Source organism: Odocoileus virginianus, chromosome 34 (assembly GCF_023699985.2).
Source record: "Odocoileus virginianus isolate 20LAN1187 ecotype Illinois chromosome 34, Ovbor_1.2, whole genome shotgun sequence".
Taxonomy (NCBI): Eukaryota; Metazoa; Chordata; class Mammalia; order Artiodactyla; family Cervidae; genus Odocoileus; species Odocoileus virginianus.
The window spans coordinates 8,843,579-8,869,084 of NC_069707.1; the positions used below are offsets into that span (position 1 = coordinate 8,843,579).

Here is a 25,506-nt window from a genome sequence, read left to right on the forward strand (position 1 = left end):
GTTCATTTCAGGAAGTCTAGCAGTTATTGGGCATCTTCTCAGGGTCAAACTCTGTACCAGATACTTCATAAATGAGATAAACATACACTGTCCTGTTTAGTCCTCACAATAGCCCAATATGCATTTATTTTAAAACTTGGTGAACTCTTTTTAAAAATAATTTCTTTATTGGCTGTGCTAGGTCTTCATGGGTATGTGGGCTTCTCATTGCAATGGCTTCTCTTGTTGAAAGAAAAGTTATGACAAACCTAGACAGTGTATTAAAAAGCAGAGACATCACTTTGTCAACAAAGGTCCATATGGTCAAAGCTACAGTTTTTCCAGTAGTTATGTATGGATGTGAGAGTTGGACCATAAAGCAGGCTCAGTGCCAAAGAACTGATGCTTTTAAACTGTGGTACTGGAGAAAACTCTAGGGAGTCCCGTGGACAGCAAGGAGACCAAACTAGTCAATTCTAAAGAAAATCAACCCTGAATATTCATTGGAAGGACTGATGCTGAGCCTGAAGCTCCAATATTTTGGCCACCTGATGCGAAGAACCAACTCACTGGAACAGACCCTGATGCTGGGAAAGATTGAAGGCGGGAGCAGAAGGGTATGACAGAGGATGAGATGGTTGGATGGCATCTCCGACTCAATGGACATGAGTGTGAGCAAACTCCAAGAGAGTTTCAGTGTCCAGGAGCAGACAGACCTCAAATACACTCACCTGGCCACTGAACTGATATTCCCTGAACTATGCAATCCTCTAAGGAAGTCCTCCAGGTTAGGGTGAGGATGCTCCCTCATCTGAGCTCTTTGATCCCTCTCAGGAAGTCCTCCCAAGTGAAGGTAAGGATGACTGCCCATCTGAGCTCTGTGATCCTTCTCAGGAAGCTCTCCCAGGTGAGTGTGTGGAACGCTCACTCACCCAGGAATACTTATACTTCCATGAGAAGAGAAACCCTCAGGGACTGCCACACGGGAAGTAGCAGACAAAGTGAGGCAGGGCTCCCACAGTCAAGAGGAACCTTCACATAATCACAGCCTACCTCAAAACCATGCTGTCCATGAAGTGTTCTGTAATCACCCCTCCACCCCCAAGTCCCCTCTTCCATCACAAAGGCAGTGATTCAGGTCCCTGTGCAGACCTCACCACGTAGTCCACTTGGCTCTCTCTCACTGAAGGTGTAACCTAGGTGGCCCCACTGTGACACTGAACCAGCCCCGATCACATGGAAACGTAGGGTGTTCACCACCGCACGGAACACTGCATGAGAGGTCACTGCCACAGAGGCCTGGGGGCAGTTCACCACTCAGCCAGTCTTCTCGCAGCAGACACCTGGCCCAGACAGCACCAACTCAACAGGTTTTCTGCCCGAGAATGTCCAAAATAGGGTTAATTGCCATGTTCCTTCACCAAATTATATGTCCTTCAAACATCTAATTTTAAGAGTCTGCTTTTGATTGTTATTCATTACACTTTAAAGAAAGATTCGTCCTGACACGCTCGCTGGGTGTTCCCTCGGCAGCCTGTGTCTCCTCTATCAGAGCACCACCACTCTTGTAAGGTCTCTGCTGCTGAAACTCCATCTTGCTCTACTAGGCTGTAAGGCAGAAAACGGTCACTGCTGACTGCATTCACCCCTTGCTTCTAGGTCATGCGTGTGTGCTTCAGTCTTGTCTGACTCTTTGCAACCCTGTCAACACTTTGCAACCCTTTGTAGCCTGTCAGGTTCCCCTGTCCATAGGATTCTCCAAGCAAGAATACTGGAGTGAGTTGCCATGCTCTCCTCCAAGGGATCTTCCTGACCCAGGGACTGAACCCGCGTCTCTTGTGTCTTTTGCATTGGCAGGTGGGTTATTACTACTAGGTGCTATCTGGGGAGCCCCAAGGCAGAGCCCTCATTTCCCTCTGGGACCACCACTCCCTACTCTCCACTGTCCTGCTAGAAAAGGGCTGACTCCCTCCACTGGCTCAGGCCCGGCCAGTCGGAGCACTGCTTCACTTCGGCTACAGTGACGGGTTCAGGTTCCGGCACACAAATAAGTCCACATTACTAAGAGTCAAACCCAACACTTTCATAGGCAAGAAGAGTCTCTCTTTTTCATCAGAGTGAGAACTAGGTTGCCGAGGACAACCATGTTGAATGAGCCTGCCTGCAAGGCCCACACACAGAGAAGCAGACAGACAGACAGTCACCAGGCCCACTCCTCACACCTGACATTCTCTGGATGTTCTCAGTTCCATGAGCCAGCACATTCCTTTCACTAACTCCTTAAGCCAATGAGAGTAAGTTTTCTGTGCCTGCAACCAAACATATCATGATCAATAAAAGCTATGCTCATTTTATTCACCCCTGTAACCACAGCATTCAGCATGGCAACTAGCACACAGAAGATGCGTAATATTTTTTCAAATGAACTGAATAAAAACTTAGGGTCAAAATATTTTATACAGGTATTTACACACACACACACACACACACACATATATATAAAATGTCTTTTTTTCTTCTTTTTTTCCAGCCATGTTGCTGTGGTTTGCAGGATCTCAGTTCCCCAACCAGGGATTGATACTGGGCCCTGACAGTGAAAGCCCAGGATCCTAACCACTAAGCTACCAGGGAACGCCCTACACGGGTATTTTTAGCTTTTAAAATCTCAATAGTAAAACAGTTACCACAACACACTTTCACTAGGAAAAAATATGAAAAGCTGATTTTCCAGACATAATCTATACTGGAAAAGAAGACTTCCATTTACAGTAATAATTATAAGCCCATGGAGCTTAAATGAATTTTATGTTACACAAAAATCTTGGCATTTCCTTCCAGATTAAGCTAAATCTATGATAACCACTGTTATGTGGCAACATGAACTGCTTTGTACTTTTGATCATTACAAAAGGGACACGGGCTACCTCAAGAGAACATCTGGCTCTGGGTCATGTCTTTGAGAATTTAATTGGCTTTTTTTCCACAAAAGAGAAATAAGATAGCTACTCAACAATAGGGCCAAATGTTCTTAATAAATGTCACACCAAGTGAGAATGGATTTTCTTTTTAATAATTAAATTCCCATTCTTAAGACATGAAGGAAATCCCATTATACAAGTGAAACAGCAGAACATAAGCTGGGGGGCAGGGGGAACTAATATTGAATGCGCTTTCAGTAGAATTCATTACCACAGTTTGCATTGTTTTTCAAGGCACTGGGATGGATCTGCAAGGATTAGGCAACACTTTCATCCTTTCTGCACCCAACAATGAATTTTCATGATCTCTGGTCATAGCTATGAAAGGGTACAACCTAGGACCCTAAAACAAAGGCAGAGTACTGGTCTATATGAAAATAAACCTGAAACGTTAAGGCCTACCTCAATGTTACTAAGCCCCTAGAATTGAATGCCCTTCTAAAACTAAGCCACGCCAAGAAGAAACACACAATCTTTAATTTTTGAGTGCTAAAGTCAAGTCCCTGTTCCCATGCAGCTTACACTCAAACAGAAATGACAAAATGTCAAATACCAATCAACTTATCAGACCAACACTCTTTTATTTAATTCTTATTTCTCTGGCTCTTTTTAAAAAAAGATACTTGTTTGTTTATTTAGTTGCATCCAGTCTTTAGTTGGGGCATGAGGGATCCTTAGTTGTAGTGCCCAGGCTTCTCACCAATTGGGGCCCGTGGGCTTCAGAGACCGCAGGCTCAGAGGATGGGGTGTGGGCTCAGCTGCCCCTTGGCATGTGGGATCCCAGCTCCCCAACCAGAGACTGAACCCATGTCCCCCGCATTGGAAGGTGGATTTCTAATCACTAGACCACCAGGGAAGTCCCTGAGCAATACTCTTAAAACTAAGAATGTTAAAAAAGAAAATTTTAGAAGGAAGTGAATAATTTAAAAAAGAATATAAAGAACTCAAAAGTGCTTACGGTTTTGGGGACTAGATTACAAGTAGGAACTAAAAGACACTAGAAAAATTTAGAACCTAGAGTTGGGAAAGTTCTTAGAGACTACCTGATTTTCAGAAAAAGAAAACTAGACATCAGAAAGTACTGGCCGCCAGTCACACCTGAGTGACCATAAGCCAGAACAGAACCCAGGGCCCCTCCCGCTGCACCACCCATCAGGGATCACAGAGGGCTTTTAGACCCCAGGCCTCACCATCTACTCACTGCTGCTCCCAGGCCCGGTTTTCCTTCTTCACTGTAAGGAAAGGAATCACTACAGCATTATTTTCATTAATTTGGTAGCAGAGGGAAGCTGCCCTCTCCAGTCTCTGGACTGCGGAGGGGGCCTCTCACACAAATCTCTACCAAGAAAGGGCCGTGAGGACTGATTTCTGCATACACACACCCCCCCACACACGTACAGGTGATCACACCCTAAGCCTCTCCTCGGGGTGGGGGGGTGGGTATCACACAGGATGGCTAAGAAATATCACGGCCGTAACTGCTCTCCAGGTAACCTTGCCCTGTGCTAAGACAGACAGAGCTCTAAGACATCAAGGAGACTTGGCAAGACACCCTATGAAATCAGGAAGAAACCACCTTCAACAAAAGGACCCACTTAACAGACAAGAATCTCAGAAAGAGTAGATTGGTCTTAGGAACTAACTCAAAACATAGGAAGAACACAAAGAGTTTTTGAAAAGAAGTGACAGTCTCAATTCTGTCACTGACTGAAACTCTAAGTTATCCCAAATGGTTTGCTCTGTTCTTTAGCTTATCTATTTGTAGAAGGAGTTCAAAACCCAACTGCCTGTGAAGTCTGAGAGTTCATAATTACCATTCGTCCTGCTGCCAGGAAGCCATGGATGACAGAGTGCACAGCAAGGACACAGCATGTGCTGATTCCTTCTGTAACAGCAGTACTCTGGGATGGGTCTTCCTGAACCTGAAGAAAACATGGGTGAAGTTCTCTACAACCAAGGTATATAAAAAGCCTTCCTAGCTACTGACTCAAAAATTCAGATGCAATAAAAGACAGATAAATTCGACCAGATAACATTTTCTAAAACTTCTGTATGACAAAAAATACAATAAGAAAAGTTAAAAAGATCAATAACAAACTGGGCAAAATATTTGCAATATATATTACAAATAAAAGACTAATATCCCCAGTACACAAAGACCTTTTAAAATTTAAAGACAGCAGAGTGATCAAAAATCCCATAGAAACATGGACACTGTGACTAGACAACTGTAAGACATGATATTGACACAGATGTTCTGACTTCACTCATAATAAAGGACATCAGACCAGAACTACACTGAGTTACCACTTCTCCCCTAGCAGATCAGCACAAGTTTTAATGAAGCTTTGGGAAAAAGGGGTCTTTTCCTACATTGCTGCTGGGAATGCAAAATGGTTCAACCACCACAGGACGGAGACTGGCAACATCTAATGACTTGGGTTTTCACACTTCAAAGCGGCAATCCCACTTCTGAGGACTTATCCTGAAGACACACCTCCAACAATATGAAAATACACAGGCACAAGTTATTTACTGGAGCATTAGTTACAATTACAAACTAGAGAAAACTCTCTGAACACTCAAACTTGGACACCGTTCAAATAAACTCTGGTACACAGACACAATGGAGCACCACTGGGACAGTCTGCACAAACTGACATGGAACTGCTTCTAGATGCTGGTAAGCAGAAAAGCAAAGGTACAAAAGAGCACATATACACACCTAACACTAATACAATGTTGCCAATCATATCTCAATAAAACAGAGGGGAAAAAAAGGAATATATAATATGCTCTTGTCAAAGAAAGAAGAGACAATAAGGAAACATTCTAAATATATATACACACACATACACACAAGGTTATTTTTAGGCAAGGTAAGAGAAAAACAAAGTAAAAAAGAATGAAGTATCTGTAAGTCAGATGGAGGGAGTGGACAGGATAAGGGGAGGAGTGCAGTTCTCTGGGTAGATGTTCTTATGTGGTTTTCATGTTTGAATGCATATTAATATTCTACACATTCAAAACATAAAATCAATAAGAAGGGAAAGAGGAAACATTCCAAAAACCAAAGTAAAACTGAAACAAACCCAACTGTGCTTCAAATAAATTACCCACACTGAAGAAGAGCCCAGGGGAATTAATCCAAGCAATTAAGAACATTCATGCATTGGAGAAGGAAACGGCAACCCACTCCAAGTTCTTGCCTGGAGAATCCCAGGGACGGGGGAGCCTGGTGGGCTGCCGTCTATGGGGTCGCACAGTCGGACACGACTGAAGCGACTTAGCAGTAGCAGCAGCAGCATACTTCAGTATGCACACCGGGTGTGGGAGGTGGGGGCTTACAACAATCACCATAAAAAATGGCTCAAGCAAGGAACATTAATGGATGAGAAATCTATGGAGAAAATTCTGATAAAGAACAGGCTATCTGCATGGTTTTAAAGATCCTCCCATAAAACACTTGTCAAATGTAAGGGAAAAACACACACAGTAAGAGAAGCTGGAACAACACTTTGGCCAGGTGAGCAAAATTAACATCAGCAATGAGGGGCAGACAGATACCAGTTACCATGAACCTTCACCAGTAGCACCTATAAGTTATTCAGCTACAGACAATTAACGTGAATTTTAAAACCCCAAATGCAGAAAGAAGGGAAAGGGTATTCTAAAATGTCAATGACATGGAAAAAAGAAAAACTCAAAAAGTTTTCCAGATTAAAGGGGTCTAAACATACATAATGGGGGCTTCCCTGGTGGCTCAGAGAGTAAAGAATCTGCCTGCAATGTGGGTTTGATCCAATCTGTGAGCCTAAACTAGATTCTGTACTAGAGAAAAAATTCTGATGAAAGGGGAACAAAAACAATATATGAACACACCGAAATGAATGTTAAATCTCCTGAAAGTGGTAACTGTACTACTGTGGTTATGTGAGAGAATGTCCTTATTCTTCGGATTTATACACTGAAATATATCAGGGTAGAAGATCAAGAAATATGTTCTCAAACAGTTTGGGAGGGGAAATACACAAACACACACAGCACACAAGCAAGCACAAGTTAACAACAAGTCAAACTGAGGAAAGACTGAGTTTAACTTTCTTGCAACTTGTATGTATGTTTGAAATTATTTCCAAATAAAAAGGTTTTAAAATGTCTTTTATCCATGGTTCTAAGTCATACATTAATAAGCTCTCCGGGGTAGATATGCAGCCCTGCCACAGTTACCATCCAAAACAACACAGCTCAATATGGTAGCCACTAGCCACATGTGGCAACTGAGCACTTGAGATGTGGCTAATTCAAATTGAGAAGTGCCAAATGTCAAAGACGTAATATGGAAAAGAAGATAAATTATCCCATTAATAGTTTTTACACTGATAACATATTAAAATGATATTTTAGACATACTGATAAAGGACAGAAATGGTAGGGACCTAACAGAAGCAGAAGATATTAAGAAGAGGTGGCCAGAATACACAGAAGAACTGTACAAAAAAGATATTCATGACCCAGATAATCATGATGGTGTGCTCACTCACCTAGAGCCAGACATCCTGGAATGTGAAGTCAAGTGGGCCTTAGGAAGCATCACTACGAACAAAGCTAGTGGAGGTGACAGAATTCCAGTTGAGCTATTTCAAATCCTAAAAGATGATGCTGTGAAAGTGCTGCACTCAATATGCCAGCAAATTGGGAAAACTCAGCAGTGGCCACAGTGCTGGAAAAGGTCAGTTTTCATTCCAATCCCAAAGAAAGGTAACCCCAGAGAATGCTCAAATGACCACACAATTGCACTCATCTCACACGCTAGTAAAGTAATGCTCAAAATTCTCCAAGCCAGACTTCAGAAATACATGAACCATGAAATTCCAGATGTTCAAGCTGGTTTTAGAAAAGGCAGAGGAACCAGATATCAAATTGCCAACATCCACTGGATCATCGAAAAAGAGAGTTCCAGAAAAACATCTATTTCTGCTTTATTGACTATGCCAAAGTCTTTCTCTGTGTGGATCACAATAAACTGGAAAATTCTGAAAGAGATGGGAATACCAGACCACCTGACCTGCCTCTTGAGAAACCTGTATGCAGGTCAGGAAGCAACAGTTAGAACTGGACATGGAACAACAGACTGGTTCCAAATAGTAAAAGGAGTACTTCAAGGCTGTGTATTGTCACCCTGCTTATTTAACTTATATGCAGAGTACATCATGAGAAACGCTGGGCTGGAGGAAGCAGAAGCTGAAATCAAGATTGCCAGGAGAAATATCAATAACCTCAGATATGCAGATGACACCACCCTTATGGCAGAAAGTGAAGAACTAAAGAGCCTCTTGATGAAAGTGAAAGAGGAGAGTGAAAAAGTTGGCTTAAAGCTCAACATTCAGAAAACTAAGAGCATGGCATCTAGTCCCATCACTTCATGGCAAATAGATGGGGAAATAGTGGCTGACTTTATTTCCTGGGCTCCAAAATCACTGCAGATGGTGATTGCAGCCATGAAATTAAAAACGCTTACTCCCTGGAAGGAAAGTCATGTCCAACCTAGACAGCATATTAAAAAGCAGAGACATTACTTTGTCAACAAAGGTCCATCTAGTCAAGGCTGGTCATGTATGGATGTGAGAGTTGGACTATTAAGAAAGCTGAGCGTAGAAGAATTGATGCTTTTGAACTGTGGTGTTGGAGAAGACTCTTCAGAGTCCCTTGGACTGCAAGGAGATCCAACCAGTCCATCCTAAAGGAGATCAGTCCTGGGTGTTCATTGGTAGGACTGATGTTGAAGCTGAGGCTCCAATACTTTGGCCACCTGATACGAAGAGCTGACTCATTTGAAAAGACCGTGATGCTGGGAAAGATTGAAGGTAGGAGGAGAAGGGGACAACAGAGGATGAGATGGTTGGATGGCATCACCAACTCAATGGACATGGGTTTGGGTGGACTCTGGGAGTAGGTGATGGACAGGGAGGCCTGGTGTGCTGCAGTTTATGGGGTTGCAAAGAGTCGGACACGACTGAGCAACTGAATTGAACACATAAAATATATTATTAAAATTAATTTCACTTTTTTTACTTTATACTGTAGCTACTAGGAAATTTCAAATTGTGCATGTGCCTCAGGTTATATTTCTCTTACAGTACTGATCTAATATATAATACATGTTTTAATTTTAAAGAGGTATTGATCTCCTAAACAAGTATTTGTTAACTGAGAAAAAAGTCAATTAACATTACAGATTCTGACTTCCCTAAGGTGATTTTGATCTTGGAAATAAAGTAGATAATTAGGTTTTTTTAAGTTTAATTAAGGGAAAAGAAATATTTAAGGCCTTGGAAAGAAGGAAGAGCTCTTTGGTCATGTTGCTTAAGTAATTCTCTAATTAGCCACAAATCCCATCTGTAGTAAATTTCCTGAAGGGGGGAAAATAAAATCCAAAAATCGTGAAAATATCAAGAGAATGGCAAGACAACAGAAAGGCTTTTACACTTCTGTTCTAACTCTACATGAATAAAATCAATCTCCCAAGTCCTAAAAGTTAAACTTATAATATATTATAAACAGGGGTTTCACTGCTGGCTCAGCAGTAAAGCAACCACCTGCAATGTAAGACATGCAGGTTCGATCCCTGGGTCAGGAAAATCCTCTGAAGAAGGAAATGGCAACCCACTCCAGTATTTTTGCCTGGGAAATCTCATGGACAGAGAAGCCTGGCGGGCTACAATCTATGGAGTTGCAAAAGTGGACATAACTTAGCAACTAAACCACCACTGAATAAACAAAACCTTTAAACACTTACTTCTGATACTAAGAAATTTACAAAATAAACTTTACTGACAACAATGTTATTTTCAAGGTTATTTATTTTTCTATTTTAACCTTCTGATTAACAAACTCTTAACTCAAAAGGTATAAGAAGGAAATAAAGAGAAGCACTGATCTAAGACAGACAAAATTTGCTTTTGCTTGAAACACTGTTTTAGGGATTATACAGAGGGAGGAGAAAGGAAGGACATGAGTTTAGACAGGATTAATTCAAGAAAACTAAAGGTCCCAGGGACAGAGACAGTTTCTTTCCTCTGTATTTTATTTAACCAAATCTAACTAGGCCAAGTGGAAAAAACAAGTGTCAGTAAGAATCCTACAAAAAAGCAACAGTTAGGAAGAGAAACCAAATGTAGGTTGCCAGGAGGTTGACAAAAACCCCCAGCAGTACAGTCTTGAGGAACATGCATAGGTGGGTTTGTTCTGGAAGTTTGCAGTCAAGCATGTGGATGGAGCTGGCTTCCCAGGTGGCTCAGTGGTAAAGAATCTGCCTACCAATGCAGGAGTTGTAGGAAATGAGGGTTCGATCTCTGAGTCAGGAAGATCCCTTGGAGAAGGAAATGGCAACCCACTCCAGTATGCTTTCCGAGAGGAAGAATTCCTGAAGGAAATCCCATGGACAAGAGGAGCCTGGTGGGCTACAGTCTGTGGAAAGCAGAGAGTCAGAGACGACTGAGCACACGTGGATGGAGCCAATTAGAAACATCAAACAGATGCACAGTACAGGTTCCCAGGCTCTCTTTCCTGACCTGCACCCTCCCCACCCACCCCAGGCCACATCCCAGAGAGATGACTTTGATCAACACTAGACAAAAATCTCCTACAGAAAGTGATACCTGCTGCCAGGACACATGGATCCATTGCTGTTTTGTCCCGCAGACTCGGACAGCAGCCAATAGGATGGGCAAGCTCTGCCTGAGACAAAGTCAAGGATGCCTTACAGATGTGGAACCTCACACAGATCAGGTACCCAGAGTCCCAGAATCCCACACCTGTAATAAAACTGTTGGCACAAGCTCGGCCTCCCCTACCCCTCAGCTGGGGTACCTCCCATCCTGTTCCTAACCCCTCAACCTGCCCCCACTTCACATTCCATTCCCATATTCTACAATCACGAGGCCAACTCATGCAATCTCAGCAAAGAAGCTGTAGCTCCACTGTTCCAGCTTCAAAGGAAATGCAGATGGGTAAGACATCCAAGGATGAGCTCTAACAATATTAAACAAGAACTAAGACTAGAGCTCTTTTACATGCACTGTCTGTGGGTCACATCTATCGGTCACCACCACCCTTTCAGGTGACAAGGCGGTGTGTTCCCTTGGAGACCGTAAAACACTGCACACAGAAAGTATGCCCTTGTCCCAAACCATGCAGAAAGGGGTTCAGCTTAAACCCAAGCTGTCTGGCTCAAGAATCCATAGGTTCAGCTACTAATAAATCATGAACACAGATTTCCAAGAGTTAAAGAAATATTTCTTTCCCAGACTTCAATAATAATCTCATTCTTGTTCACTCTCACTTTGACATGATAAAGCTTGCAGCTGCTTCCTTAGGAGGCTGTTACCAAAAAAATTAGTCTTGTACCCATATCCCTTTCTCATCCTCTTCAGCAAATATACACTCAAAGAATAGTTTCCCATGTGTCTACAGTACTTTCAGGCATGATCACTTATTCCTATTAAGAGAAAAAAAAAAATAGACCAAATTGCTAAAGGAAAAAATGAGCAATGCCATTATTTTGACAAATTCTATTTTCTTAATAAAATATAATTATATTATATTTTGTCTAAGGAAAATAAATCTGCATCTTATGTCTTTAAGATCCTTTAAAAAAATGTCAAAATAAAAATGATCCTAATCCATTTCTTAGAAATCATCTTCAAACAAGGAGCATGAAAACACACACAGAAGCCCAGACCACAGTACAGGAAGACAGAAAGTGGAGGAGGGTGGCAACTGGCTTCACAGAACAGAGTGCCTGCAGAGAGGGCCCAGGAGAAAGAAGCCTGGGGAGGCTCAGAGACCGCGAGAGGAGGGGAGCCGGCGGGGCGGACACCAGAGGGCTCGGGTGAGCAGCCGCGCAGCCAGACGCTGCTCCCCTCCTCAGGGTCAGCAGAGATGTCCCCAGGCACTTCTCGCCCGCTGTGTTGGAACCTGAAGGCAGAGTGAACCACAGAAACCAGTCTTGAAACCACTGAGGATGGAGAAGACAATAAGGACTGAAAACATGGGTCATTTTCTGGGAGGCTAAGAGTGTGGGGTCTGAGGCGCTCTGGCTCAGTCTCAGCTCCGTCACATAGCACAGGTGCATCATCTCAGGTAAGCTGCTCGAGGACCCTGCACCTCGGTCTCCTCATCTGGAAGATGATAACAGCAGGCTCAAAGTCCCATAGCTGCTTCCAGGATGAAATGGTGCCGGCACACAGCACACACTCAATAAATACTAGATCTTCTTAGTACCTATGTCATGCAATATTTTTAGGAAAGACAAAAGATAACTAAAGTACACTGGATATAAATTCTTTAGAATAGTTTAACAATACTTGAGAAACCAAACATACCCTGTTAAGCACGGCCCTCCACAATGGCTTAACAACAGAGTTTAAGTCAAAAGATCTGTGAGAAGTCTTATCCAGCATGATGGCAAAGGAGAGAGGAAGGCATGGCTTAGACGTCACATGGACGTCGAAGACACTATGAAGCCTTGCTGACAAATGGGAACAAGGAAAGGAAGGGCAGGGAGGTGCTGTGCTGGACGTGTGACTCCTGGCTGGCCGTGGGGCCATCTCCTGAGATGGAGAAGACAGATAGTGAGATAGGTTTGGTGGCTGATGGGACAGTGGAGAAAGAGGCTCTCAGAGAGGACTTAGTGTTTGAAAAGCAGAATGACTGATGTCCAATTCTGTATCTCAGACAACAAACTAAAGAAGAGAATCTGGAACTTCTCAGAAGGAGATGCAGGTAGAAGACATAAATTTGAGAATCATCAGCATACAGGTACATCTTGCACGTGCCAACCTGGAGAGATGATCTAGAATCAGGGGCACGCCTGGGGCCCTCCAACACTGAAAGACAAGGCAAGAGAAGGCAGAGCCAGCAAAGAAGGGTAGAAAGCAGAGACCAGAAAGGTAAGAGGAAGATCAGGAGAGCCTAGAGTCCTGGGAAGTTTCCAGGACAGCGGGGACAATAAAGTGGCCTACAGGTTCAGCAACGTGGCATCACTGGGAACACGACCATCTCAGTGGAGTGGTGGGGAAAGACGCCCCACTGAAGCGGGCTGACAAGTTAGAGGAAATTAAAATGAATGAATGATATTTGAAATAGTGGGAGGTGAGGAAAGTAAGACCACGTGAACAGACCATCTTCAGTAAGTTTTACCAACCCACACAAGCAGGTAACTGTGGTAAAGCCTTACCAGTGCAAGCACAGAGGTCTGTTCCATGTACAGCGAAGAGCCTGGTGTGCGGAGTGGGGCGTGCGGAGGGCAGAGGGTCAAAAGAAGCTTCTCGGAGAAAAAGTAACCAGATCCAAGAACCCAGGAAACACTGTCACAGTGGATGTATTCCTATAAGGAAACTAATCCTACTAAGCATGCACAAATGCCTGTCCACTCTCAAGTGAAGAAAATCTCGTTAAATAAAGAATTAAGTGACTAACTTGCATGACATCAATAATAACTGTAAGAAATTGTTTTCCTGGAAAAAAACATGCCCAAGTGTTTCAGTTGTGAAATCAGCCGACAACTAGATCTGATGTCTGCAGTCTTGTTATCCCATGGCCAGAAAGAAGAGTAAAATCCTGCCACAGCCCTTCACTAGAGTCTTCAGGGTGTGTGTGTGTCAGGGCGGGCACAAGAGGACTTTGCGCCTTGTGTGGAAGGGCAGTGAAGATAAGGGAAATGAGCAATGGACAGAGATGACCGAAATGTCATCCTTCCTGAAAAGGAAAAAAGACAGAAGTCTTTGGAGGTTGCCTTTCATGATTCCCTTAAAGAAAAATACAGGTCCATAATCATTTACTCAAAATGACTGAGTAAATCACTCCAGTACTCAGCTGCAGTGAGTAATCCTTGCAGCCTAGGTAGGTTTTGAAATTCAGAGTTTTTGAAATTTTAGATGCTGAAAACAGCAGACACCATCAATATATGACAACCCCAGCAGGGTCTGGGTAGCACCTATAACAAAATATAAATATTTCTGCAGCTGACGTGATGGGGTGATGACAATAAAAAGCCTCACATCAGTTCAGGTCTTGCCTGAAAAATCTGTTCCTTTTCAGAGCCCTGACACTTCACAACTGTGGATTAAGGACTGAGAACTCACACATAACACAAGTTTTAAGAAAATAACGATATGTTGAAGGAGAGTGGCAGAGCTCTGGGGTCCAATTCCAGCTGTCCTCCATACGAGCTGTATGAACCAAGACAAGGCAGTTAACATCCGTAAACCTTAGCTTTCTGACCTGTAAAATGGGAATGATAGTATCTACCCCTAGTCTGCTGTGGACATCCATGAGGTACTTGGGTTGGACGGCAGCTGGAACCAGGTCTGGCCCTGGGCAGCTTGCCCGTGGCCTCTCCACTCTTAGCACCGGGAGTCTCATACGCTGGGAAACCAGGATGGCTGGGCACCCTACTTGGCAGGCGCCCAATAAATAGGAACTATTTTAACATCAGGAACAGAAAGTAGCACAGGGAACTATACTCAGTATCTTTTTTTTCCCCACATATATTCCAAGATATATTCAGTGTTTTATAATAAATCATAATGGAAAATAAATGAAAAAGTATTATATGTATGGATAACTGAACCACTGTGTGGTACACTAGAAACTAATACAATATTATAAATCAACTGTACTTCAATTTTAAAAAAATAGAAATGAAAAACAAAATTACAAAATAGAAAAGTCACATGAAATAGTTTCAGTGGTGAAATATGCATACCACTGGGAACTATTATCACCTCTCTTATGGGAGACAGAATTCTAAAGCAGCAGCCCCTGGTGTGTACACCCCAGACGATGCCCTCACACGGAGATGAGCCTCTCCAGAGGTGCAAAGTCAGACTCGGAGCTACAGCAGATGCTCTCCTGCCGGCTGCTGAGACACGGGTGGCCATGCTGTGGAGAGGGCCACAAGGCAGGAGCCTGGGCAGCTCTCAGGGCTTAGGGTCTCAGTCCTACAACTGCAGGGAACCGATTTCTGTCAACAGAAATGAACAAGTCTGAGGGCTACCCCAGCCTCAGAAAAGCTCACAGTCCTTACTGCCATCCTGCTTCCCACCCTTGAGACCCCCACAAAGAGGACCCAACCAGCACTGCAGACCTGCAGACTGTGAGATAAGAAGTGGTTGCTGGGAGCTACTAAGTTCATGGTAATTTGTTATGCAGAATATAAAATACGTCTCCTAAGAGAGCATCCAGTTCAAAATTACAGGTGTGTGTGTGTGTGTGTGTGTGTGTGTGTGTGTGAAGAACACAAATATCTATAAACAGAAATTCCTTGCATAAAATCACCTTTTTAATATGAAAAATTCAAATCCAAATTAAGTTTCTTACACAACTGAAACTTTCCATACATTGACTATAGCGGTATCAAATGGCACAATCACTTTGGAAAATCATTCTAGGCAATTCCTACTAAACCTAAATGCATGCCCATCCTACGACCCAGAAACCCATCAAGAGTGCAGAGATCATGGCTATACTACCCAAAGCAATCTATAGATTCAATGCAATCCCTATCAAGCTACCATTGGTATTTTTCACAGAAATAGAACAAATAATTTCACAATTTGTATGGAAATACAAAAAACCTCAAATAGCCAAAGTAATCTTGAGAAAGAAGAATGGAACTGGAGGAATCAACCTGCCTGACTTCAGACTATACTACAAAGCCACAGTCATCAAGACAGTATGGTACTGGCACAAAGATAGAAATATAGATCAATGGAACAGAATAGAAAGCCCAGTGATAAATCCACGAACCTATGCACACCTTATCTTTGACAAAGGAGGCAAAGATATACAATGGAAAAAAGACAACCTCTTTAACAAATGGTGCTGGGAAAACTGGTCAACCACTTGTAGAAGAATGAAACAAGAGTGCAGAGATCCACAAGAAGGCACACACATGAGTGTTAAAGGCAAGTTTCAACAAAACGGCCAGAAATTGGAAGCATTCCAAATTCCCACCAGCAGAATGGACAGACAGTGGTGTCCTCCTCCGGGGGAGACTGAAAAGCAGACCAAGAGCGCACTCATGGCACACAGCAGGGACGTACCTCAGACACCGTGCTGAGTGAGAAGCCAGACGCAGAATCACATGAATGATTCCACTCACAGCAAGTTCAAGCACAGGCACAACTGGTCTGTGATGACAGAAGCGAAAGTCTCAGCCACCTCACAGTGGGGTGCAAAGACTGGGAAGGGGTCCTGGGAATGCTTTGCACCCCAATCTGGGTGATGGTTACACTTCAGACTGCACATGTAAATAATCACCAAGATGTACGCTTTAGGTTAATGCACTTTTACTGCATGCTACCCTTCAAAAATATTCTTCCCCTTCAGAACTGTCCAAAACCACCTAATGACAATATAAGGTGGATTCCTCGTAAGAAACTAGTGGACAAGGCAGCATGAATATGGTTAACAGACTATGTAAGTACACTTCTTCTTTTAAACACATTGCTCACTAAATGCTGGTAGAAGGTATTTCAAAGATAATGACCAAATTTATGTTACCAGAAGCCCAAAGGAATCTATACACAGGTACACATAGCATAATGTCCTCAATATACTATACCCAGTAGATGTGAAAAATTGTGGCTGTTGTCCCATTAATTACTCCCTTCATCTCTGTCCAGTTAGTTCCTCTGTCTACCTCTGACACAAGAATACACGCAAGGTGTGACACCACCACCCAGCACACAGATGTGAACTGTATGACCGAGGCAGCACCACACCCGTGGCCTGCACAGCCTGTCTGACCCCAGGGCAGGGACTCTGCCTTGATCCAGGTGACCATAAGGCTTGGAGTGTGGCAGGTAGGTTAGGAGCCTCTCATCCAATCTCACACCTGGTCAGAACGCCACCCTGGAGTCCCTGCCAGGGGGCAGCCCACCCACCACAGCAAAAGGAAAACGAGGGATGCTGGAGAGTTGACACAGGCCACCGGGAACTGGGGCTCCCTGGGAACACACACAGAAGACAGGGTTCACATCTGAGAAGTCTCTCCTGGCAGCAAGTCTGAGAACCAGGAGTCCATGCCAGGCGGGGCTCACAAACACCGCCTGTGACCAGACCGAAAGGGAAACAGAAGCCTGCTCACCTCACTATTGTGGCCCCGCAGGTTGAAGTTGATTCTCTGCGGAGTGTTTCTGTCCCGGCGGCAGTGGCTGGAGGTGAAGGTCACCCCGACGACGCCGCGCCCGTTGCCTGTGGCCAGCCAGCCCTCCTCGTAGTAGCGCCTGCGGCACACAGGCTTCTCCTTCTCGCTCTTGGGGACGCGGCCCTTCCAGGACAGGCAGAGGATGTTGGAGTCACTGCACAGGACAGGCCCATGCTCCACCGCTGCATACATACTTTTTTGGAAGAACCGTTTTACTTAAAGAGCAAGGCTGAATGCCGATAAATTTAAACCAATTGCTCTCACTGACTGGTGTTATTTCTGTGGTTGGCTTTCACTGTTTTGTCTGACCCCATTTAATTGAAACTGTCCTGATTCTAATTAGAAGGTCAATATTTTATAAAGCCCCACCAAATGCATAGTGAAAAAATTCCTCTATAAAAGATGATGGCAGTCTGCTAAGAAAAGATAATGCTTAAAAAAAAATGTGGGGTCCATTTTTATTTTCAAGTTCTTAGAGGAAGAGCCAGGTGACCCTTTGGAGAAAGAGCATCGTTGACAAGTGGTGATAAAGAAACTGAGTGTTCTTTTCACTTGGTTCTTCTTATTCAGCCTGAGATTCCAGTTTAGTGTAATGTGATTCCAGACACAAAGGGCTGCAAATACACAGATTTCAAGTAACTTAAGGCTTTAAGAATCCCTCGAGCTGGAGCGTCCCCTTCAAAAGTTCAGATACAGAGACAGAATACACGGGATCATCTTCCTTCTGAAGCCACCCTCAGGCTTGCTTTCTCAGCTAGACAAATTTCTGCTGCTAAAGCTGAAGAAGATTGCATAAAGGGAAAAAAAGGCACACAAACTGTGCAAAACAGACCGGAGTTTGTGCAGACAGCAGTCCAAATTTTAGAAGGAAAAAAAAAAACTCTTTCCTCACTGTTCAGAGCCAGAAACCTCCAACTTCAGAGCCCAACTGGGCTTCCCGGCATGTGGCTGTGTCCCCACGGAGGGCCCTGACGCAGGCTGACGCAACCCTGGGGGCCATAGAGGCAGGAAGGAAGCCCCTGCCCCCAGCAGAGCCAGGAGGTTCCAGGGCTTTACGGGAGCGTGGACCTCCAGCTAATCTAAACACATGTGCTGACAAAGGGGAGCCCAGCTGGGCTGCAGGAGGTCTCCGTCCTCCCTCCCCTAGTCACTCCTCGCCCTTTCTGCTCCTAAGGATGACGTGCTTTTCCATCTTGAAGGAAAAAACTAACCCCAGAATCAAGTCCATCAACTGGTCCTCCTCTTACATGCAAGCATGCCTGGACTCAACAGGGGAAAGAACCCCTTAAAATGGAAACACAGGCAAGAGTTGGGTTCTTTTCTCACTGTCTCCCTGAAGAGTGACCTGAAGGGCACTCTCCTGACCACCTTTCTAGACCGTCTCCAAATGCCCTGGGTACAGTCCAAGGAAAGAAGCTTTACAAGGATGTGCCTTGATAATTATTTTGTGATTAGCAGTTTCAATTGCTACCTTAAGGAACTATCTTACAGATACAGGCAAGGAAAAGGGAAACAATAAATTAAAATTTCTGGACTTTTTTCAGTTAACTGAAAAAAGGCAAAGGAATCAGTTCATTGTTCAAACCTGCCCCATCACACCCTGGCTGGCTTTCCCCCAGTCGTAAGCGCACAATGAGAGCCACTCTTCAGTCCTGAATGTTAACATCTGTCCAAATCACCAGACCCACTGAAAAATAAAGTGCCAAAAGCACAGCACACTCCCACCTGCAAGGCTTGAAATCACACTTCCCCCTCAGTCACCTTCTCACTTAGTTCCTTTAAACTGGAGAGGTATTTTTGAGGCTTGATCTGCGCAAGTTTTTTTTTCTCTTCTTTTTGCAAACTTTCTTTACCCGTGAAGACCATATGGAAAACTGGCCATTAGTGATGTATTTTTCTCCCTGGGCTCCTGAGCCCAGTGGTGTCAAGTTGCTCCATCTGATTCTTAAATTAATTTTCATCAGTTGTAAAACTCTTCAAAAGCGTACAAGAATGAGCCTGTCTTCTTGTGTAAATGTGTATGTGTAGAAAGAAAGTTTTAAATATACATAGACACACACTCTTCAGATGGCACACAAAATGTCTGTTTTCCCAGTTGTTTCACGAACCATCAGATTAATCACAGCTTGAAGGCTCTGGAGTCTGACAATTCTGTAAGACAAAATGGGACACACAGAAAAAACAATTCAAAATAATGAAGAATAAAGGTTTTAACACACTTCTATTGATAAACATATGAACATAATATAATAATATAATAATCGCTGTAACTGAAATCAGAGACCCCTCTGGACACATACATATACCAAATGGCACTACAGACTGGTAAGATTTCAACAGTAAAAGAGCGCTCCACGCCGACTCACAGGAAACACGCACTGTAAGGAGCTGGATGCCATACGCCATTTACTAAGCTTGCCAGGAGCTGAAACGAGTGAGTGAAATGACACTGCACTGTCCCTTCTAAGACCGGGAGCCCTGAGTGTGCGCGCTTCCTGTCCAGAGGTCGCCATCCTGAGCTAAGCGACATTCTCAAAGAGGAGATGGAAGAGGCTCCAGCAAGTTATCTGAAGGGATGCTGGATGTTTCACTTTCAGTAAAAGCTATTCCCTGAAGACACAAGGCAGCGAGAGCCTTTAAAACTCTCCATCCGTGACTGCTGGCAGGTCACAGAGCAAAGCTCAGCCGTCTTCTAGGCTTTTACGTCCTCTCCTAGCAATAATGTTCCAGAGAACCTATCTCCAGCAAACCCATTCCTTCCTGCTGCCTTTGGTCCAGGCCCACATCACATCCACAGAAACACTGGACGACTTGCTCCCTAACTTACCCCCCGTCCCACCTTCCAGAAAATCCTCAGAGCGATCTTTCTAAAACTCAAGGTTGCTCAAAGAGCCTGGACTGTTCCCTCACCTCCCCCACACCAGGCCATCCCCCAGAGAGCTAGCGAAAATGGACAGCCCAACCCCACCCCACCCCCCTATCTGACACTCGACCTGGATATCTGCATCTTTAACAAGTTCCCAAGAGATGCTGACGCTGCTGGTCTGGAACCAGCTTTCAGAGCCACTGGCCTATGAGATCAAGTCCCAGCAGGACCCTTCACGATCTGATTGCACGTGTCCTCTGCCACAGCCCCCGCATCCGGCCTCTGTGCAGCCCTCACTCTCAGGCCACTCCCTGGACTGCATCCCCCTCTCCTTCTTGTTGCCATGGCCTGTGCTCCTTTGCCAAGCCAGGCCCACATCTCCTCTAACACCTACTACACAGCACCTCTCCTGGGAAGCTTCCCAGAGATCCCGTGCTAACCCGCCAACAGCTTTCATCTTGCTTCATCCTGACTCTCTTCCCTGTGCTCCCAGAGGCTGGGAACCTACCCTTCTCAGAACTTGTTCACTGACACAGAACTTAGCACAAACAAGTTACTCAATAGAAGTTTCTAAGAGGATGCAGGCCAAGGCAAGGCAGAAGCTACAAATAACTTCCTTGAGATACCCCAATTCAAATGAATCACAGTCCATATACTTCCTTTGTGTCTAAAATCAAAACAATTGAATTCTCTCATGAAGTACTTGTACCTGAGGGAGAAAAAAAAAAATGCTATCAAATTCAAATGAACGCTATGTTCTTCCTCCAGAAATTCTAACACCACAGTACAACATTCCTTTAGTCCCTACCCATGGCCTGCAGACAAGCACCAGAGGGGAAAAGCAAAAGCAACTTCTCAAGACCCAGCAGTATGTACACAGGATTTAAACATCTTTTCATAACCCATGATTACTAATGTTTAACCCACATTAAACATGACAATGTAAACCACCCGTTTCCTCACATCCTCCCTGACAGGAGGTGGTCCATAACATCAAAATTATTTTCAAAATAATACTAAGACATTATAAATCTTCTCCACTGCATCACAATTTCTATCAGTGGTGCAAAAGCAACAGTGAGGGCAACCACCAGGCCTGTGGCACAGACCACGGCCCCACACCAGCCAGTACCAGGGCTCCTCAGGCCTTCTAACATGCCCCCCACATCTAAGAAGGTTCCTAATGCCGCGGTAAAGGTTACTATTATTCAGTCTCGCCCCTTGAGGACACGGTTGTTCAGTACTCTGCTTCAAACCGTGCACTCTCACACAGCCCTTGTGCAGGCTGCGGCACCGTGGGGTAACTGAGGAGAAGCCTTGCGCTACAGTTTCTTGTGCTAAAGCAAACCACCTTCTTCATGAAACACCATGTTTACTGGAAAGAATGACTGACAAACCATGGTTATTCAGGCTTGGGTCTTTGGCTGACATTTTTCTTTAAAATGAAGAAACTTAGCTGTCACTAATGGTATTTGTTGCCAACAATAAAAGTAGAGTTTTCAAGTTAAAATTAAAATTGTGGGAAAAACAGCATCTATCATTCTGTGCTTGATAGAATCCCAAGATTTAAAGATACTCTGCAAGAAAAAGAAGGTGGTATTGATAAAGGTGAACTTTTGATAGCAGACTTCATATTTCATAGTATGTCAGTGTTTGGGATATTCACACAGCTTGAAGCAACATTTTTCAAATGACCAATGCATGTTGATAACAATTATGCTTGACAGAGTCATTCAGAGTGCAAGAAAGACAAATGGATTTTAGTATAATCAAGTACGAAAAAGTCACTAATACATTTAAAATTCCACATTGCTACTAACCTTTAAGAAACTACCACTTGTTGAGTTCTGGTATAGTAACAAAAATGTCCATGATTAGCTGAAAAGACGATTAAAATACTCTTCCCTTTTCCAACCACATATCTGTGTGAGGTCAGATTTTCTTTAGACATTACAACAAAACAGCATACTGTAACAGACTGAATACAGAAGCAGTTATGGGAATATAACTATCTTTTCAGTACGTTTAGACATTGAGGGTATTGTACCAAAATGCAAAATAATGCTACTCTTCTCAATAAACCTTTCAGTCAGAAAATACAGCTATTTCTTCGTAGAAAATAGATTATTTATAATTTTCAGGTTTGTTTTTAAATGAGCTAGTAAATCTTTTAATTTCTCAGTTTCAGTTTCTAATATGGTAAATCAGCAGCTCACACCTACATTGGAGGAGGAAATGGCAACCCACTCCAGTATTCCTGCCTGGAGAATCCCATGGACAGAGGAGCCTGGCAGGCTACAGTCCATGGGGTTGCAGAGTCAGACACGACTGAAGCGACTGAACACCAACACACACGTACTCAAAGCTCTTTTTGGACTTCAATAATTTTTAAGAATACAAAGGAGCCCTAAAGCCAAAAAAGGTTAAAAATCACTGACTTCCCAACTCTCCAGAATGCAAGCCTTAAGTAACTACTGAAATCAAGTTATCAGTATGTAGTTTAAATTTCCACAGACAAAAGTGTTTCATTTTGTGTATGTTGCTGTTGTTTTTAACCAAACTTTTAAAATTAAAAGTTCCATATATGCTCACAAATAAGGCAACTATTTTAAGGAAAAATGGCATGCAACTTTATTATTTCTCAAATGGATAATGGATACCAAAATCTAACAACAACAACAAAAAACAATCAGTCTCCTAATTACTGAAAGGCAGGTGCCTATCTTTTATTTTTTAATTCTTTGCTGCTCTTAACTTCCTGCAGTTCTTTATTTTTGGCTTTGCTGCTGCTCAGGCTTCTCTCCAGTTGCAGCAAGCAGGGACTGCTCTCCAAGGGCAGTGAGCCGGCTTCTCACTGTAGCAGCTTCTCTTGTTAAGGGGCATGGGCTCTAGGGCTGGAGGCTTCAGGAGTTGCAGCTCCCGGGCCCCAGAGCACAGACTCAGTAGCTGCGGCACACGGGCTTAGCTGCTCCGCAGCACGTGGGATCAAACCCGTGTCCCCTGCACTGGCAGGTGGCGTCTTTACCACTGAGCCACAGGGACGCTCAGCTTTTCAGCTGCTGAGTTGTGTCCGACTCCTTGCAACCCCATGACCTGCAAGACCCAGGCTGGTGCCAATCTTAGTGCTACCATTAATAGAAATAGGCGATGTGGGACACTCCCCTTCCTTCTGTCTTATTTTCTGATGAGAAAATAAGGATATAACTGATCAGTTTCTGGGGGAAGCTGATTGTCAAATCAGCACTAGTAAAAAGGGTTTGGTATAAGAAGGTTAAAAAGCAACTATTCAACTGAAAGCAGCGACTCAAAACAAATATTTGCACATGCACATCCATGTTCAAAGCAGCACTATTCACAAAAGCTTGAAGGTGGAAGGAACCCAAGTGTCCTCAAACAGATAAATGGGTAAACAAGATGTGGAAACACATACAATATTACTCAGCCTTAAAAAGAAATTCTGACACATGCTACAACATGGATGAAACGTGAAGACATTATGCTAAGTGAAACAAGCCAGACACCTAAGGACAAATACATTTAACTATGATTCCACTTATATGAAGAATCTAGAACAGTCAATTTCATAGAGACAAAGTAGAATGCCGGCTGCAAGGGGCTGGAAGAGGGGAGATTGGAGAGCTCTTATTTAATGGATACAGACTTTGGGATGAAGAAAAAATTCTGGACATGGCCAGTGGTAATGGTTGCATAAAAATGTGCATGTACTTCTATTAAGGTCGTTGTCGTTGAACCATACAAGTAAAACTGATAAAAATGATAGATTTGTTATATATTAATATATCTCACCTCAAATTTTAAAATCAGGTGAGAAAAACAACTATTCATACAAAGTTTTTCAATAATAGATCGCATAGTTTAGCATTATGATGTTCTACCCTAAAACCGTAATACAGGCCCATGAGCCACCCCTGGAATCTTTCATTAGGAATAAACAATACTAACCTTTGAATTCTGGCCCAAACACACTTTTGTTAATTGCAACTTATTTTCAGACTATTCCTATATTAAATCACTGAAAAATCTATTCCTGTTTTAGGAGATTACAATCTTAAAGCAAATAATACATGTGCCTGATTGAATTAACAATCTGACAACCATCTTCCAGGAGACAGTAAACTTGTAAGATGCTTCACACTGTAACTTTCCACACCATTCAGTTCTAATGGTAAACCAGGAGTCCCAGAATTTGGGAAAGTACAACTTAGGGATAGAATTGTACATCATTAAAAAATTCTATACTAATTATAGGCACTCCTGGATTAACTGACCAACAAACCTTAACTGAACATCTATTACCCAGGAGGTCCCAGGCTGCACATGCTGCCCCACTTGCCCCCAGTCAGAGATTCTATTTTCTAACTAGAATTTCTCACTATGGGTTATTTTGGTTTATCTGATTCCTACTTTACACCAACATGGATAAAATTTACTACCGGGGGGGGGGGGGTGGTACATTTTTCATTTATTTTTTAAATCATCCAAATTAATGTTAAAGATCAGAGATAAAATAAATTGGGGAAGATGTTTTTCATTTAGACAATTTTGATAGAAATGGATTCATTAAAAGCTACAAGGCTGTCACGACTCTGGAAAACTGCTAGTGTTAGCTAGTACTACTGAAGACGTGAATGCTCTGCAAGCAGCAATTCCTCTCCTGGATATGTGCGCCAGACAGAGCCTTCAAACTCTCCAGGGAATAACTACACGGCCATTTATAGCAGCAGTGGCATTTACATTAGCCAGACACTGAAACCAACCTAAATGGATCGTGTGTGGTATATTCAAACAACAGAATTCTATACAGCAATGTAAATAAACACTACACAGAAGAGGGGGGGATTTCACAGGCACAATGCTGAGCAAAAGGACCTTATGCAAGAATACTTATAACATGAATTCATTTACATAAAGTTCAAAACAGCCAAACTAATTTATCGGTTAAGATTGCATATATAGATAGCACAAGTAAAATTTTTAAAGCAAGGAAAATATAAAGCAGTAGACTAGTTACCAGAAAAGGAAAGGGGGCTGGAAACTGTGATTAGGGAAGGGCACACATGGTGGTCCTGCTGGGGTGCAATATCCAGACAGACCAGGTCTTGATCTGGGTGGCAGTTTTGGGGTGTTCCCTCTGTCGTTGTTCTTTACGACCACTGTGTCTAACATATTTTTCTACAGGGATGGTATATCTCACAATAAACAGATTTAACACCTGTGAACTGTGTTAGGCATCAGTCCTCTGAGGCTTTTAGATAAAGGGGATGACAAGATGGTGGAGGAGCAGGTGGGCGTGGAGTACTTCCCTCTCCACAGATGCATCAGGAATACATCTTCAAAGCAAAGGATCTCACAGAGCATCAGCTGAGAGCGGGCAGGAGTCCCTGAACACCAGAAAGGCTCAGCAGGATGGGGATTTTAAACAATTCAAATTAATTATTAAGAGAGTT

At 43.2% G+C, this 25,506-nt stretch overlaps 1 protein-coding gene across 6 annotated transcripts in view; it reads right to left on the minus strand.

Moving 5' to 3' along the window:
* Window positions 1-25,506, minus strand: part of TULP4 (TUB like protein 4) — a 189,537-nt gene that overhangs the window by 118,710 nt on the left and 45,321 nt on the right. For all 6 annotated transcript variants that reach the window (XM_070461439.1, XM_070461438.1, XM_070461443.1 and 3 more), the window contains exon 2: window positions 17,113-19,323. In XM_070461439.1, coding sequence (XP_070317540.1) covers window positions 17,113-17,364 — 252 coding nt within the window. In that variant the 5' untranslated portion in view covers window positions 17,365-19,323. The remainder of the gene's footprint in view (window positions 1-17,112; window positions 19,324-25,506) is intronic.